The sequence below is a fragment of the Tachysurus vachellii genome, chromosome 4 (genome assembly GCF_030014155.1).
Source record: "Tachysurus vachellii isolate PV-2020 chromosome 4, HZAU_Pvac_v1, whole genome shotgun sequence".
In the NCBI taxonomy this organism is placed as follows: domain Eukaryota; kingdom Metazoa; phylum Chordata; class Actinopteri; order Siluriformes; family Bagridae; genus Tachysurus; species Tachysurus vachellii.
The window spans coordinates 12,943,653-12,962,952 of record NC_083463.1 but is presented as its reverse complement, the minus strand read 5'-3'; the positions used below and the strand labels follow the sequence as shown (position 1 = coordinate 12,962,952).

General features: G+C 39.3%; 1 protein-coding gene across 1 annotated transcript in view; it reads left to right on the top strand.

Moving 5' to 3' along the window:
- znf644b (zinc finger protein 644b) overlaps positions 1 to 19,300 on the top strand; it is a 53,475-nt gene that overhangs the window by 23,866 nt on the left and 10,309 nt on the right. Inside the window, exons 3-4 of the mRNA XM_060867254.1 lie at positions 8,489 to 8,535; positions 16,082 to 18,814. Coding sequence (XP_060723237.1) covers positions 8,489 to 8,535; positions 16,082 to 18,814 — 2,780 coding nt within the window. The remainder of the gene's footprint in view (positions 1 to 8,488; positions 8,536 to 16,081; positions 18,815 to 19,300) is intronic.

Genomic DNA, 19,300 nt, shown 5'->3' with positions numbered 1-19,300 from the left:
CTTACTGGAAGTACACCCTATAATTCAGTAACCTGTAGAAACACCTTTAACAACAATAGCTTGAAGTATATATTTTCTGAAGGAGTCTCTTTGTATTATTTGGTGAAATTATATGCCCGTCATCTTGGCAACAGTTCTTCGGTTTATTTGAGGGTGTTCTTTTATGCACCGCTCTCTTAACCTCTGCCCACAGCATCTCGCAGTTGAGGTCTGGATTTTGACTTGGCCGTTACAAAAGCTTGATATTTTTCTTATTATAGCCATTATGATGTCAATTTGTTCTTTACTTGGGATCATTGTCCTGTTAATGATCCAATTTAGGCCAAGCTTAAGCTGTTGGACCGATAAGTAGATAGCCTTGCACTGGTCTCAAGAATATTCTGGTATAAAGTTTTTATCTCTATGACAGCAAGTTTCCAAGGGCTTATGGCTGACTGTAAGTATGCTTGACTGTTAGTATAAGGTGTTTGTGGTGATGCATTGTAGGGATTTTTGCCGAACATTGTTCTGTGCATGATGACCAGACATCCCCACCTTGAGTCCAAAGCACTGTTCTGGAACATTTTCTGTTTGTTCAGATAAAATATTCTAACTACTACATGCTGCTATACTATTTATGGAGAAATATTTATGTAGCCACTGTGGAAAAGCCGTAATTGTGCAGTTATTTCTCATTGTTCTGTCATGATCATAAATCATTTAATGTACATACAGAGGCCTCTAGGTCACGTGATATAACGCTTGGGTTTTTCTTTATATCTGAAAATGAAATGGTCTGACCTTGTACTGAATTTTCAGGGACACCCACTCCTGGGAAGAATGTTAACCGTCTTTATGGTTCTCCATTAAACAGTCCTTCTCACTGTAGAATGGTGAATTTAAATTGTCTGGAGATGGCATTATAACCCTCTCCAGATTGATGAGCAGCCACAGTTGTTTCATGGCTGGTGTTCTTTTCTTGGCATGACGTAGACTCCTCCAGAACATCAATCTGACAAAAGTTTTGTTTTCAAAAAGGCCACACTGTTTGATTAACTAATTTTGTGTATTTCAGTAGTAAGACCTTGCTGCTAATCACTCTTTCTGAAAAAAAAAGACTATTTTGTCTTTCTGACTTTCTGACAAGATTTTGCTTGCTTACAGAAGCTGCTAAGGAATACACGTGTTATTGAAGCCCTAACAACAAATACTTTTCCCCTATGAATATATAAGTATGTGCATGTTTGAAAAAGTAATTGGATAGAAATACTGCACCATTCTGACTTCTTTCATTCTCCATATGGCAGAAAATATAGATAGAGACACTACAGGTAGAGCTCCAGATGTCATGTATTTAAAGCAGTCATGTTATTGACACCCATGTAAAATTAGATTTTTCCTTTTATCACTTTCTTTAATTGGACGTCAACTCAATCTGTGAAAAATACTGATAAATGCTGAAAATCTTAGCAAATATATACTGATTGGGTATCTGATTATTTTGTAATAGTGAAAACAACGTGCAAACAGTGTGAGAGCTACATTTATAAGGAAAGCACACAATCTCTACCTATGTAGATATGTGTGTTATCTTTGCACTGATCTGTATTTTCATGTTAGACTGAAGCACATAAAATATATGAAATCAACAAATCCTCAAGGCTGGTTTAAAAAAAAAAGTAAACTCCAAACACACACTATCACGAATCTAACTTGCCTACCAAACGAAGGCAGCAAAAATATCTGTTTTACCAAAGCACATGTCATGAGGTATAACAATCTTGTAAAGGCAGGCCACACATTGTGCCCTGAGAAAAACTGGATACTTGAGGGTTGACGGTTGTATGCTGTCAGGTAAGCAAAGTTAAGAATTCATTTGTGCTCCAAAACTTAAAAAAATGAGAGGAGTGCTTTAGGCCTGTTGTGACCTGACTGTACTCCATGCAGCCCACATGGTGTGAGGCGCAGTTTTGTTTCTAACATCGGGTGAAAGAGTAATCATTTTGCCTCCTGCCTCATATCTGTCAACGTCTGTAGTTAGAAGTAGGTGATGGTCACTAATTAGCCAAGTGTTTTCTCATTTCAAGTAAAAGTTTGTGCTATTGGGGGAAAAATATTCTAGAAATATCAAATGTATAGGAGAACTGTTTTTACACACACATTTGTCGTGAACGTGACGCTAAAATGTCTAAAAACGAAGGGAGGGGAAGAGAGAGGGAGAGAGAGAGAATGAGAGGGAGGTAGAGAGGGAGAAAGAGAGAGAAAGGGAGGGAGAGAGAAAGAAAAGAGAGGGAGAAAGAACACAACACATGCTTATTTGGTTTGGGGGGATTTTAGCATGGTTTTATTATTATTTTTATTTATTTATTTATTTATTTATTATTTTTTTTTCTTCATGAGAAAGGGCTTCCATCTAGTCATTCTACCACATAGCTGAAAAATTGAGATAAAAAAGCTGAGACATTGTCATATGCAGGAAGTGAGCAGAACTTGCTAGATATCCCTGCAGCTAATTTAACGGCGTCTGATAAATTTTCATCTTATCCTTTCATCTATTTTTGGACGAATGCCCTCTTTTTGGTAATGTCACTGTGGTACGTCACTTGCTTTGGTAATGTCACTGTGGTACGTCACTTGCTGATGCATGCCCTTCACACTGTTACATGTGTGGGAAATTCTTTTGTACCTATTTTCTGATGGATGCCTTTCAACAATGAGATCTTGTAAATGTTTCCTGAGCTCTATGGCTTCAGTCGTCCTACAAAAATGGCTGATCTGTCTTCAATTTTGGTTGCATATTCCTTGCTTGTAAAACCTGCATCAATTTGGCTACCCACTGACTTTGGCTACCCACCAGACTGTTTCATTCTGCTTTGTTGATGCTTTTACAACTTCTTTTACATTATCAAACTTTAACCTGCTTGAGCAGCATTTCACCTCCTGAAGAGGAGACTGAAGGGTGAAACCCCTTAAAACGAACAAGAACAGGAAGAAGCTATAGAAAAGCCTGAAAGTGTTTTAACATTGCACATTTTTTTTCTAAAACTTTTCCACTGCTATTTTAATTTTCTTGGGTGCTAGATCAGATTAAATGAGAATTTATCATGGTTTATTTTTTATGACCCAAAAAAATCCGTTTTAGCAGTGATGTGTAGTTTTGTAGACCATACAGCTAAAAGGCAAACATGTGACACGAAACGTATATTGGCTGATAGTTTACATTTATTTTTGGAGGAACTTTCCTTTAACAACTTTGCTTTTTGCTGGAGAAAGTTCATGGTTTCGTACATAAGGAGGCCAAAATCCAGCACACACCTGTGACACTGTGTATGCGTGACACTATCAGGTGTGGCACAGAAGAGGACATGGTCCACTTTTGGGTTATTTAGTTCCTCATGTTTGTGCCCTCATGCCTTCTTGATGGATTATTATTATTTTTTTAAATGGCTGTCACCGTGCCAGTTTTTGTTGCCAGTTCTATAACGCCGCTTTGTAAAAATGTGAATATAAGCAGGTATACATGTTTAAACAGCAACCATCTGATTCACTATTGCATGTGGCACAGCTGGGACTTGAAACTAACTTTTGAGATGATTGTTTTTGACTGATGTGAATAGTGTTAACCAGTCGTGCCTTCTAGGCTGCATCGTTGTGTTTTCCGACACAGCTAGGTTCATATCAAAGCCTTATAACTTTCCATGCCTTTTCTCACTTGCCGTTCTGTTGCTGTGCTGTTTTCCAGTCTCTGTTCTATTTCTCTCCTGCTCTTTTTCAGCTTGTCGAGATATGCACAGACATAACGTTATTTGTTATTATGATCCAGACATTGAGCTCCTGGATGGTGGGTTCAGATTTGCCACGTTGTTCAGCCAGGTTTTTCGTCAGACACTGATGTATGCCTTAAAGTGTTCAGTCCATTATTTTTCTTAATAAAAATAAGTACTGAAGGTATAAATAGTCCATAAACTTTTCAGGCATGTTAACGTAGCCAAATCCAAATCATGCATTGAAAGTGTGTCATTGTAAAGTGTTATTTAGGTGTACATATGTAATAAACTACAGTCAGATCAGTGACATGTTGAGTTATTTATAAGAACAACCAAAGCTTGTAACAGCTCCACAATGAATGGTTTTAAACCTTTTGAAATCATTCTAGCGACATGTCGTTTTAAACTAGGAGTGCGTTTCTCTAACACTGTAACGTGGCAAGACTTTATACGTGATCAATGATCAGATATATGAAAGATTCAGTTCTTAATAGCGCAAGATTTCAAAACGACACATTTCGTGTGATTCAGTATTTTACAATACTGAAGTTTTATTACTTCAGTATTTTACAATACTGAAGTTTTATTACTTCTTCAGTCTAGGTCTACTGTACAGTCTGTTGCTAGAAAATATCCTCTTTTACACTTGTATGTTTATTTACTTATTGCAGAATTGCAACATCAGATATAAGCATATAAAATGATTTTTCAGACTTTCAACCGAAATAAAATTAAGATGAATCAGGGTGAAATGTCAAGTCAAAACATGCACGTCTTTGAGTCATGCTTGCACATTTTCATTTCACCATTTTTCTTCCATTCCTAAATGCAGATTTTGCAACTTTAGCAAAACATAAACTGCAGTCGTCTTTTTTTTCTTCCTGAGCCTTAACTTTTTATTTTTTTCCCAGTGCATTGGCTCATTGATTTGTTGGAACATACTCTATACTTTTGCTCTAAATGCAGACGCTTGGCTGATCAGTTCTCACGGATTCTCCTCGACATTTACTTCTGTTTGATTCTTTCCATGTTGCCCATGATGGCAACGAGTTTTCAGATCCTCCTGCAGGAACGCAAGCATAAAAGATGATGCTACCACCAGGATGCTTATTCACAGTATTGTGATCCCTCAGCAGTATTTGGTTTGTGCCAAACATTATGCTTGGACTACAAACCAATTGACTGTTCATTTCTTTCATTTAAAGGCAAAATTTTTAATTGTTCCAGAAGCTTGTAGTTTATCTAATATGGCACTCTGCCATAGAGGTTGGATCTGTAAAGAGTTGATGATATTGATGGTCAATGAGCTTTGTAACCCATTAAGCTTGTTCTCACACAATCTATATTAATTCTGTAAACTGACAACAGAAAACAAAAAAGTATGTAGTTATGCTATGACAACTATGTTACGACTGAATTCTGGAAAAGAGGCAAATTTCGACCAAACTGGAATGTTTCTGCTAATAATATACTGTGACTACAAAAAAAAACAACCCAAAAATATATTTTTCAAAAATGACAAGGAAAAGACGCATTTACCTCCAAACCTTGGTATGAGTTGCAAGTGTGCAAGAAGCCAGTTTAACAAATACATTGACAGATTGCCTAATCAATCAAAGTTTTCCGAAAGTTCAAAGCCTAATAAATATTATTCTTTCCCCAGAAGCACATCTGCTTGAGATACTTGTGAAAGAGAAACACATTTCATTTCACAATGCATTGTCTTTATATACATATATTACATTCATTTCAATGAGCTAATGTGAAATTGGACCAAACGAAGTTGGACCAAAATGCAATGCTTGATCCATTTATAAAATTTAACTCTGTAACTGAACGGATAACAAAATAGATGTTGAAGTTCACCAAAATAGATAGTGAAGTTCACCAAAATAGATGGTGAAGTTCACCAAAATAGATGGTGAAGTTCACCAAAATAGATGGTGAAGTTCACCAAAATAGATGGTGAAGTTCACCAAAATAGATGGTGAAGTTCACCAAAATAGATGGTGAAGTTCACCAAAATAGATGGTGAAGTTCACCAAAATAGATGGTGAAGTTCACCAAAATAGATGGTGAAGTTCACCAAAATAGATGGTGAAGTTCACCAAAATAGATGGTGAAGTTCACCAAAATAGATGGTGAAGTTCACCAAAATAGATGGTGAAGTTCACCAAAATAGATGGTGAAGTTCACCAAAATAGATGGTGAAGTTCACCAAAATAGATGGTGAAGTTCACCAAAATAGATGGTGAAGTTCACCAAAATGGATGGTGAAGTTCACCAAAATGGATGGTGAAGTTCACCAAAATGGATGGTGAAGTTCACCAAAATGGATGGTGAAGCTGAATATCCTTCACCTTTGATATTACATGACATTATTGAGTGATGGTTAAAGCGTCCTACTCCGAAAAGCTTGAAAATTAGATGAGGAATGTTGCCTAAACCTATAGTTTTATACTGCAGCATTGTGTTTTTAAAGCAAACAGGCATGTAGAACTAATGCCTGGACATGTCAGTAGAATATAAATGACTATGCAATCTCACACAGAAATGAGTGGGTGGTTCAACATAAATATCCTGTCACACAAGCCAATCAAGTCTTGCAGGCAGTTTTGTAAGCCTGAATAACTGAAACACTGCAAGCCAATTTTGTGCAAATTACGATACATAATCAAATGTTTGCACGGGCTTGTATTTCTAGAATATGCACAATTAAGAAATTCTCGTAGCTTCACCTCTGTGGTCCATCATATCCCAGTCTTGCTGTGCTCTAAATGTAGAAACTGGAAGTTACAGCAGCCTGAATTAGCAACCCAGCAGAACTGTAATCGGGCCGCAGAGGAATTCCAGCAAAATCCAGAACACAGAGTCCTCCATAAGTCTATTATAGACACTAAATAGAGGCATGTAGTCCTTCTTCTCAGCTACACACCGTTTTACCTTTGCAATCATCCACCTATTATATGATTTTATCTGTATAATAATAATTACATAGTTATTTGCACAGTTCCTTTTGTTAAACCCAAGCACAGTGTATAAAGGAAAAAGGGTGGATACTAGAACTGCATTATCTAGACAAATCTGTATCCTTTTGACCCTGTTCAGATTTGGTATTAACGTCCACCTCTAGTAATCGGAACATGAGTTGGCAACGCCGTAAAGGGTTAAAAGCTAGGTTTTGTTCTGAGCTTGTAAAGAAGGAGGTTGCAGATGTTTTAAGGGAGCAAATGTGGAATGTTTGCAACTACAGTGCATCTAGTGATTTATTAGATTAGGATAAAGGTGTAAGAGATGGAAGGAGACCAGTAGATGGCAGAGAACCTCAGAGTGCAAGTGGGTTAGGATTTAGTGTTTGGGGATTACATTACGAGGACTGGTGCATTACATTGCTTTTATGACATTTGGCAAACCTTATCCAGAGCAGTTCACATTTATCTTTAGTTATACAACTGGGCAGTTAAGGGTTAAAAGCCCAGCAGTGGTGGCTTGGCAGTGCTGGGATTTGAACTCACAACCTCCTGATCACTGGTTAGGACCAAATAACCTGATTGTGAAAGATGGTTAGGGGTTTTAGAGATTGAGGTTACAAGGGAAGAAGAAGGCCAGTATTACAGGCACTAGTGTAGGTTGTGTAGGGAATGGGAAGAGGTCCAGTTCAAGAATATCTAAATTGAGGACGTGAAGTGTGAGACATGCTGACACGTATTGTAGTACAATAGAAAATGTATCGCCAGTGTCACGAGACATTTTTTAGCAGTTGTTTCGTGTCACTAAGGTTGGAGCTCGGCACTACTAGCAGCAGTGTGCTGTAGCACAAACAAAAACAAGCATGTCACAGAGAAAACTCCCTGCAACACCGAACAGGCATTTGCCCTACTAGAAGATGAGCTGCTTGTACCTAAACAGGAGGTATTGTTTTATTTGTTGTTTCAGGTTCCTGAAACCAGAAGTAGAATCATTTTATATTTGCTTTTTAGATTTTGTTTTTATATTGTTCCAATTTTAAATAAAAAGAGAAAAGAAAAACATGCCGTTCACTGGTGTTTACTTCACCGAATTATTCAAAAGCAATTATGAATAAAAGCAGTTTTTTGTAGATCATTATCTGAACAGAAAACATGGCGTATGGCACGACAGGTCCAGTGCATCCAAACTTGTACCAAATCCTACAGGTAGCCTCAGGTTTGGTAGCGTGCTGCACTTCCTGGTCTGCATGGTGGCTTTCACATGACCATTGTTTCATGCAAAGTGTGTTTTGTTTTATTCTTTTATGGAGTATAACGTGAAGGAGAGGCAATGAAGGTTATAAAACTTTTCCTTATAAGAGAAGGAAAAGATTTTTTTAAGGGTCTGATGTAATTTACTTGTTAATGTTAACTCATGCTAAGCCTCAAAGCAGGTTATGGTTTTGGAGAAGTTTTTTCTTTTTCTTTGCTAGAGCATCATAGTGGGAAGGTAAGGCATTTTTATGATGCAATGACCTGAAGTGATTATATTTAGGAGCTTTGTTCGGGGGCAGGTTTGGGCTGGTCTTGACCATGATTTGTGCAAATGCAGTTTTGCGGATTCCTCACACCCATCCTTCCCTCCTCTCGTACGTGATAGTATTTGAAACAAAAATTAGAGACGGAACATTAAGCATATGGGTTTTTGAAAAGTCTCATCTTGTATCACTGCTTGACCTGTGGCATGTGCTTTGTGTTCAAGAAAGCATATTTAATGTGTATTTTCTTTTCTAGGCTGGCGATCACATGTCTGGATGGTGCCACTCTTTTGGAAACTATTGGTAAGACCTGTCTTTCCAACACTTTCATATAATACCTATGAACTAAAAATATAATACTGAAACAGATGGATGAGGTATATTACATTCCTGTCTCTTGCTTATTGTTGTATATGTAAAGTTTTGTCTAGGCCTATATGTAATTTCATGTAACATTATATTGCCTCATAAGCTGTATATTGCTTATATACAGTATAATATTTCATATAAAAATAGATGTCAATGCAGGATCTGTTGTAACTATGAGCAAAACTCACTCTGGGTGTACTGTGTGTGTGTGTGTGAGAGTGTGTGTGTGTGCTTGTGTGTAATGTCGCAGACGTTCGGCGACACTTGGAGTCGAGCTGGGATGTGTGAACTACTGTGATACTATAACTGGGTGTGATCAGCAGTCAAATGAAATCAGAGCTGTCAGTCACACTTGCCTGGCAACCTCGTCATGGCAACATTCATCTTCTCTTCCTGGCACACAACCCAAAAGTAAAAAAGAAAGCAGATTCTTGGTATCGTTCGCATGTGCAAACCTGACAGAATGATTTTGCGTAATTGGACAATGATCCGTGACCTGCTTCGTGTTGTGAAGCGATCGAGCAGCTATCAAGAAATGCCTGTTAGAGTTGTTCTCGGTACCAAAGAGCTGTTCTTTTTAAAGCTTGTACTCTTATATCCGCTGTGACGACTTGACTGAAATGGGACTGTGCTGCTCGCTTCTATAAAACAGCAGCTCATCTTCTCATCCTGCACGTGTGCCAGGCTCGTCTGTTACCTTAACTTCCTCGAGCCCTGTCACGTTAACGGTTAATGGGGTAGCGAGGTTCCTCACCTGAGGTAGCAGGCGTGAATAAGGTTTATCGCAATGTCCCTGTAGCAGGCGCTTATCCACACCTGAACCGGCAAACGAGAGGCTTTCCTTAATTAGCCACTTCATTAAGGGAATTACAGGAAACACAAAAGCTCACACCTCCTCTCCAAAGCTGTACTTGTATACAATAAGCACAATTCTGACATCTCCACCATAGCCAGCCAGTGATGTTAGGTTCATCACTAGGGGGCAGAATTGGATCACTGATCTTATTTAACTTCATCACAATAATCAGCAGCTTGGCTAGAAGATCGTGGCAACCGACATTAAAACCCACACCAGTCTATAATATAATTTCATGTAAGTCGTTTATAACTTCGTTACAGCAAAATGTGAATAGTTTGAATTGTAATTTTACTCATAACTCATAAATTAATGTAATTTTAACATTTGCATTAATGAATTCAGCTAGTGTTTTCTTCCAAACTGACTCAAAATAAAAGGAAATGCAATGAATGCTTAGCACTTAACTTCATGAACCGCCCTGTTGGAGTGTTTTCTTATTACAATCTGCAGTAAATTGCTGTTGTCTCTTAGGGATTGCTGGATCAATAGTGTCTAACATTTCAGCTACACTGATTGGCCAGATTTACTGATTTATTGAGCAAATTAAATCTACAGAATTTCATATGAAAAGCTTTTTTTTTTTTGGAAGCACAGTGAAATTTTTTCTTTGCATATCCCAACTTTTGGATGTAGGGGTCAGAACACAGGGAGCAATGATGCAGTTCCCCTGGAGCTGTGAGGGTTAAGGGCCTTTCTCAAGGGCCCAGTGGTGGCAGCTTGGCAGTGCTATGGCTTGGACTCTGCAAGAGCCGTTTGTGGTATCCAAACATTTGAAATTTTGAAAGTTGCATGGTGGTGATTATATTTCAGTAGAGGAAAGTAATGCTAATCTGACACTAGCTGTGATCTGTGCATATGTTAGTTCTGTTATTTACTAACACCTAATGATTATAGAAACTTCCAGATCTTCAAAAAAGAAGTCAAAGTGATGCCCCATTCTCTACGATCATTTTCTTAAGATGAATAAAAGACACAAAGACAACGTGGTTTATAGAAACAACGCTTGTATATTAGTTTGAGGGCAGAGTGGTGTTTCACTGAGGATTACAACGTTTGGTAAAAAAAATGAAACTTTTCATGATTTCATTAATTTTGTTCAAATGCACATTGTCTCGGTGTACTTGTCTTTATCGGTTCTGTATCTCGTGCTGAGATTTAGTGACTTGTACTGGGGAATGTAATTATGAGGCCATCTGTTGGTCAAGAGTGAAAATAAACGGAAAGCAACTGTCATGTTAGTATCTCTATTTTGTCTTAATTCGTCTAAGTATTAAGTATAATTGCAGTCAATCAAAATGTGTGTGAGGCAGAATTGAACAAGGATTGAATCTTTTTATTTTGTATTATTTTTTTATGAACTTCCTAACCTCAATAGATCATACCTATTGAACTGACATTTTTACTTAAGCTATATTATGCATAGGAACATAACACTAAACCTCCAGACACACACACAGACAGAGATCGCATTGTCTATCACATGTCAAAAGAGACATTTTGATCTTTTTTGATTCGGTCAGTCACATTTTGATCTCGGCTGTGATGCATCATTAACATTTTAACATGTCCCCTTATTTCCTTGCAGGATTAATGACCTCACCGCACCAACCCCACACCCCCTGCTGCTAACCTTGTATTAATTGGGACGTCAAAAGCCTCTTCTCGCACTCTTTATTGTATACATTTACCATTAGACTCATTAGCTTCCCGTCGCTTCTCGTCCAGCCTCTCCTTCCCAGCCAGGCGTGACTCTCCTGGGAGAACATTTCCATCTTTTCACTAGGCCTGTCTCCTGCTTATCCCCGCTGTAAACTCCTTTCCACTGACTACCCTCTTTTGATTTTTTTTTTCCTCCTCCAGGCCGCTCTGATCAAGGGCTGCTTGGGTGTTAATTGGCGGCTCGTGTGTGACTCCGCCTCTTCATTCAGCTTTAATGTCACCATTGACAAACAGCAGGCAAATAATAATAAAGTGACAGTTTTTTTAAATACCCTCAGGGAAACGTTTGAATCAGGTGAGATGATCACAAAAGCCTTCTTTTTTTGTTTTTTTTTTCTTCGCTAATTTGGTTTAACTGGAAAGGATTTAATAGTTTACATGTTAACAGACTAAATACTAATGTATTTGCATTGCACGTAACATCTGTGCATCAGCACAGCTTCAAGTTCTTTACTGATCCTCTCCACCTCAAATTAACTTCCCTTCTGCTGTCTTATGTCGTTCACGTCTCGCTCAGCACTTCGCGCTACATTTTAATGAAAGCTAATAAGAGCGGCCTCGTCCCAATACCTACGGCTCTTGACATTTCTCTAAATGTGAGCGTGCTGGTGGCTGCTTGCCAGACCTGATCCTGTTTTTGGAGCTGAGTGTTGACACTGACATGGGATCGCTTTTATCTGATCAGTCACGTGTCTAAGCGAAGTGACGGTGACAACGTTAAGGCTTTTTTCTTCATGGAAGTCGAGCAGAGACAGATGGTTGCGATTGTGCCCTCAATCACGCACACGTCTCTGCACTCAGAGTTTTTCAAGCGACATAATGGAAAATGGAGTAAATGAGATTGATTGTGAGCTTCATGTTTTGAGGCTTAAGCAGAGACGATATGTTAACAGTCAGTGTCAATTTTAACAAATTGAAAGCAACATTTCAGGCAAACCAAACACACACCATTTCTCCCTTTAGTCCAAATGGAGTTATGAAAACTGTCAGGTTTTCAATATATCAGACACACTTGTTATTGTTGTTTCTGACACAGTTATCTATAAAAATGGGCAAATCACATCACATGGCCAGAAGGCACTAGCAGCAGAGTCTATCTTGAAACCAGAATCAGTTTCTTCCATAGTTTGATGTCACAGATTTAGAACAGTCACTGTATACTTCACTTGTTGGTGGTTATGTGAGCTCTGTTCCCTTTGTGCATGGGTTGGGATTAATTTCAACTTTAAACTGTTCTGATTTAACTGAGGGTGATTTCTTTATGTAAATTTCATACATTTGTGAGATGTTTTAGGTTTGTTAAGCACTGTTAACAAAACACTGAAAGAACGAATCCAGCCACTGAAAAGCAGACTACCGAAATGAAGACATTTGCATTTGATGTATTTTTAATTTTGCTAAAATATTGTTTAACTTCAAAAGATCAATTTGATAGTCGATTCAAAGTCATTGACTCGGCTGTGATTTGTGTGTATAAGACTCCACATCCAGGTCAATATAACACCCCCCCCCCCCACCACCACCACCACCTTTAAGAAAAAGAGATGGAAGTTGAAACCTAACAAAGCCCTGGGAAATCCCCATCAGACATCCCTCTCTTAATCCCTTTAATTTTGAAAGGTATTGTTTAAGGCTTCAAAGTTGATATGGTTTAATCCCTGCTCGAACACCACTGGATGGTAAATGAGACCGCGTCAGCCGCTAATCTACTCACCACAACAGAAAATCCTTCTTCAAGACGAGGTTGCATGGGCTTTCTGTGAACTCGCTGTTTGATGTTCCCTACCTGCTATCGAACAAGGCTTCTGTCTTAACCCGACTGTCACTCGCTGCCTGTCCCCTTTTATCAGACCCTTGCTGCCTTTTTTTCGCAATGCTAAAGCTAGCATCAAGCATGACCCTTGCTCACTAACTAACTCTCTGTCTATTTTGGGAATAGTTGATGAGCTCCAGGATGAGGTGACTAGATATCTGAATTTCTTTTAAATCTGAGAAACTGTATTATCCAGACAGGGTGTTCTGTTGTCTTTTTTTTTTTTTTTTTTCTTAGTTTGGTGGTCCATTTTTAATCTAGATGAGCTCACATTGCTGCAGCTTTGCATCAGCATAGCTTTCAGCAGCTGCCCAGGGAAAATGCAACCTCTCACCATTTGTGCCGTCTAGGATGTTTGAATTGTCAGACTCTGCTTCTCGATGAGCACCAGTTTGTTTGAAGGTGCTTTTATTTATTACATTTTTTTTGGAGGAGTTGTTCCAAGCGAGCACCTCTGCTCTGTGAGTAAGTAGTGTAATAAAGGCAAGTTATTTCTGAGCTCTTATTTGGAAATGTGTTCAAAAAGGGAAATCTTTGGGCTGTGCACCTTCAGCCTACTCTGTGGGGGGAGGAAAAACCTGTGAGAGACAGCAAGTTGCTTAGTAACCGCCCTTGATTAAATTTACAACTTAGAGGAACTGCAGCAAAACTTCTCCTCAGTGTTTTTCAAATTGTACACCCCAGGGATGTTACAGTACGGATGAGCAAACATGTCAGTCAGAGTTGCCAGGTTATTAGGTAAACCTACATTGTAGTTAGACTCGCTGATCATTTTTAGGTGCACAGTTTATAAAAGCGATATGGACAGTTGAGGTTACATATTCTCCGCAAGGGTAGGTAGGGGTAGGTTATAATAAGTGTAGGTTAGAGGTACACAGGTGGCTCCGCTGGCTCGGTTGTGATTTCTGAGGCTTTTTGCTGGTCACCTAAATGGGAACAGCAAATCAATACAAAGTCCGTCTAACTGATCACCTTTATCTACTGATGCAGCACACATAAACAGGGCAGGAGAGCTCACTGCAGAGTTGAGTATGAAATCCAAGTAAAACAAGTAAATTAATAAATTGAGTCAAAATTTGGGAATTCAATTTTTTCTTTATAAATATTTTAAATACCCGAGTTACTACTTTCACAGTTTTGTTTTCCTCCACAAATGATGTTGCATTGTTTCAGACCAGAAGCTAGAGCTAGAAACTGGAAATGATATAGTTCTGCTTCACCAGTATTTATTGGATAAATCTTTAAACGTTTAAGTTTATAATAAAGTCCTTTTCTGTGCCATCAATGTAATGTGTATTTATAGAGCACTCACAGTGTTTATTTCAGGCTTTTCCTTCATGGTTGTGAGTTTTCTCTGTGTCTTTTTGCAAATACGTAGGAAAAAAAATAGAAGAAATTAAAAGTTTAAAACACAGTAGATAATCTCTGGTAGTTCTTATTCCCCTCTGATTAATAAATATATCAAAGAAAAGTTTATCTTCCGGGATTACAGAATAATGTGTAATGATAATATGCAATTATCACCTCAGATTTTTCAGCAGTAACCTCGAGATGAGGTGTAACTTAAGTGTTAGAGCAAGTGCTGATGGAGAGAGCAGGGAGCGGCAGAGAGAGAAAGCACAGTGACATATGTGTGTTGTGGAAGTGTTAAGCGCTCTTTTACTTTTGCAGTTAATTTAGACAGATCACAATGGGCTCTCTTCTGATTCGTCCTTGTTTGTGCATTCATTATTGAACCCGTTCAAAGGCAAGGAAGGAGGGAAAGAAAGAAAAGCAAGTGTGAGTTCGGAAGGAGGAAAAAAGAGCTTATCACATCAGATTGATCCCCTGTACAGAGTGCACATTTTATTTAATCTTGTAATCCTTGTAAATAGCTCCCAGCAAGGCAAAGTCATCCTTTTAAGATTGATTAAATGGAGTAAATAGAAGTGAATGAATTTTTAAAAGATGCATTGCATTTCACCCCTGTTTGTGGTGTATGGAACAGATTGGTGTGGAAGCTGGCAGCTAATGAGGCCTGTAAATTTAATGCCGAAATAGGCTTCTGATGGCTTTGCCACCCTGCTGTTCAGGGCTTTCAGTGAAGTTTGCTTTAAATGTGGAGCGTCTGTTCCCCCTCCGAAACGCCCCTCACACTCGAACAGATGGAGAGAATATGGAGCCGGGAAGGTTTACCTTGGAGGTGGTAACAGTGAAGCCACTCATTAACACTGAATTTACCACTTCGTTAGCAACGCAGCTTCCTGTTGAGAGCAGCCAGTGCTGGATGTCAAATCCTCAGAGCATACATTTATCTGAGCAAGTCTGGACCCTTTTAAAGGGTCGGGTTTTTTTTATTGGGGAGGGAAAGTATGACGCACCTTCAATAAGGTCTGCAGGCTTGGATTTAAAGCCATTAAATCTAATTCTTCATTTCAAGGTGCAAGTCTGTCACTAGCCCCTTTTATTTTTCATCTATCAATCTGTAAAGTGTGTGTGTGTGTGTGTGTGTGTGTGTGTGTGTGTGAGGTTGTACATGTATGCCAATTTGTCAAGAATCAAGCAACAACAGTCTCGTGCTGGGATGTGCTTTGGCACCATCACAGAGTGCTAAGATAGAATAATATGATCTCATTGGAGGTGTACTTTGTTCCCATGGAAATTGGTCAATTTTAAGAAGTGGCTGAGAACTTTAGTGGGAGAAACAGGAAGGTTGGATCCCAAAGGTCTGCTCACATAATTAAGCTTCCTCACCAGTGTTTCCAGGACTAACAGCAGGGTGTGCTGTGAATAGATACGGTGGCAGTAGGTGCAGAAACCCATAATGCAACTTAAAAATAATGGTCTTCTCGTTTTGGCTCCACTGAGAACATTTTACTCTCTCTAAAGTAGAAAATAGTTGTTTGTACATGGGCAAGAGGAGAGATTTTCTTAGTTTTCTTGGTCATTGTGTTTTTGCCTGGAAATGGATGACCACATTCTGTCTGTCTGTCTGTCTGTCTATTTTCATTGAACTGTTGTTTAACACATTTTGTTTCTTTTGTTTAGTTATCCAGTTGTAGTACCTTACATGATAATGGACCTGTTTGATACTAATTGTTATTTTGTAGATGCTGTCTCTGCCATGGCAGCAGTGAGAAATAGTGCCGAGAAAGAAAAAGAGGTGGAATCTGCTGAATGTTACACTCAGGAGCTGTCAGGCTCTCACACTTCGTCTCCCACCACCTCTACCCACAACAACAACAGCAGCAGTGTGGGACCACAGCAGTGCCAATCTTTGGACAGTCACCAAAGTCTTTTAAATGGAGCACAGCCGAACCCATTTGTCTGTGGCGGTGTCCTGGCTGCCCCCTGCACAGACGATTCATTGCCTTCAGGAGCAATTGTTAATGGATCTGCTTCACACTGTACCTCAGAGGAACCCCATGTCCCCAACAAGGATGCATCCCCTTTGGCTGGGACAGACACCAACCCTGAGGTGTTGGAGCCTCCCTGTGAGCTTCAATCAAACACTTGGCAAAAACCAGAAGGGCACATTATGAAAGCACCATCCACACGGACCCTATCTGAGTCAGACAACAGCTACTGTGAGACTCCCTTGGTAGAGGACAATGCAGATAACGGGGCAATCAGCCGGGTGTGGACAAACAACGGCGTCAAAACAGGATCCTTATGGGATGTTGATTCTGAGTCAGAAAGTTCCTCTGACAACTATGACGGTCTAAACAGGAGCCTCCGAGAAAAGTTTATGTGCTTCCTGTTGAAAGGCAGGATACTTGATGAGGTGGTAAAAGGAAAGATAAAGGTTGGGGGTCTTCAGTCAGCCAGCTCAAGGAGGAGAAAACGAAAAACCTGCAAAGTGAAAAGGATACCAATAGAAGATAAAGTTAACGAGGGTTTCAGTTGTTCCTCCCTTATTAACATGGACTTGGATTTTGATTCATCAATTAGTGAAGAACATTCCTTGATGCAGAATTCAGAAAGTTTGAAAGCACACATAGACTTCCATCTAGGGAATTGCCAAGACAAGAAAAACTTAATTTCAAGTGATAATGCAGGCGGGCACAATGAAGCAGACACCTACGTGGGTGGCCAACCAATGCCATTAAAGAGAGAGCAGGAAACAGACTTTGAGTCAGAGCACTCGTTCTTCCAATGCACAAAGTGCAATGTTAATTTCAAGGAGAAAAGGCATTTGCATAGGCATATGATGTATCATTTAGATTGGCATAATCGGGTAGAGCAGGCGAGCATCCACCCCTTTATATGCAAAGAGTGTGGGCGTTCATTCTGTGAGCATTCTTCCCTGCAGAAGCACATGCTGATCCACCAGGTGCGAAGGGAGAAGCTGATGGAGGAGATTAAAGATCTGAACGAATTGAGAGGCAAGAAAGGAGAAGCTCAGCTTCGGTGTCCCCAGTGTGCTTTTGAAACCAACTGTCCACAAACGCTCATTAATCATGCCAAGACCCACGAAAAGGACAAACCGTTTTATTACAGTTGTGAAGAATGCAATCATATAGTGCTGAACAAGTCCGATATGGAAGCACACCAACAGATAGCTCACCTCAGTGCATGCCAAGGAAGAGTCATAAAACCCTTGGGTATGCTTTTTTGCAAAATTTGCACATTTAGAACAAAGTATAGAGACGTTTTAAGGAAGCACCTGAAACTCGTACATGACCAGCCACTTTGGCATTATGAACTTCAATCACACAGTATGGCAGCTCACCTTACGGGATCTGTGTCCGAGCAGGACAAGATAACGGGCCAAACTGAAATGGACAACTTATCTCCACCTTCACTGAAGCCAAAGTACCTCAGAGAAAAACAGAACAAAAGTGGAGCACGGTTGTCTGCATGGTCCAATAACCTTGCTGACCTTTTTCTGAGAGATAACAGCACACAAAAATCCTGTAAAGATTTGAGCTCCTCACTGATCAAATGGAGTTTTGGCAGCTTAGCAAACAACCTGTCACCGTCTTCCCTGCAATGTGACAAGCCAAGTAAATTATCTCTGCCTACAGAGAGGATAGATGTGACAAAGGGTCTCTCCTATGGTGAAGAGGACGATCAAAAATGTGAAAGTGCTGTCTCTAAACAGAACACAAAATATCTTTCCAGCTTGAACCTTGCAACCAAGTCTGCCGACTCCAGCAAAGCTGTACATTTGGACTATGATGATGTTAACACTTCCAAAGGTCCCTCTCCTGGAAGCAGATTAGCAGTACAGACACAAAAATCTCCTTCTAAAAGAAAAATGTCCATTCCATATCACAACACTCCCAAGAAAATTCCAATAATTGTACCGAAACATCAACCAGAAAGGACTGATATTTGTTCTACAGGCAACTACAGAAGTGCTAATTTTGATTGTGCCAATCAAAGCAAAGCACACTACCTGTATAACAGCGATGCCTCTGACCCCTTAACCCAGCAGGGACATTTGCTCAAAGATGACGTCCATAACTCTCCTGATCAGTCAGATCTTGATAGCAACATGGAAAGTGAGGATGAGATCAGCACACTTATAGTGAAAGAAGAGAACATGGAGAGTGCGGTGAGCGAGGACAATCCAGAGTGTACCGATCCTAATCTCAGCGATTCGTTCACCAGTTACTGCGTGTCCCCCGTGTTTGAAACAGAACGGAAGTGCTGTCCATATTGTCCTGCAGTGTTTGAGTCAGGGGTGGGCTTGTCCAATCACATCAGAGGACATCTGCACAGATGTGGTTTAAGCTATGAGGCTCGTCACATGCTGTCACCTGAACAGGTGGCGTCTCAGGACCGGCAGCCTCGCATTCGCAGAAGAGCAACCTCCATGAACAACAGGATCCGGAGAGGTGAATTGCTACTGAAAAATAATTACCCAATTGGGTTAAAAAATCTGCTACTCTACAGCATTCAGCTATACTGTTCTTATTTCCCCACCACAAGTTATAGCACATCTGCAGAGGGGAATTTAGGGACCCTAGTGGTGGTCTCTAAAATTGTGATTTTTTTTTTTTAAATTAATTTTAATTTTCATATCGTAAATGAAATCACAAAAATTTAAGTTAATATTATAAGTAATAAATATTAAACTACTACTTCTTTTTCTTCTTCTTCCTCTTATTATTATGGTGGTTCTCTTATAGTTATAAGCCTGGTCACTTGAATGTATTGATTCCACCAATAGGACATATTAGATCCAAGCTGATATAATTTAAAGTCTATAACTTATTTGATTAATTGAGAACGTTCAGTAATAACAAACTTCATGACTAGAATGTTCTTGTACATACTTGAAATAATAAACCCAATATTTGTCTAATTTATTAACTAAATGT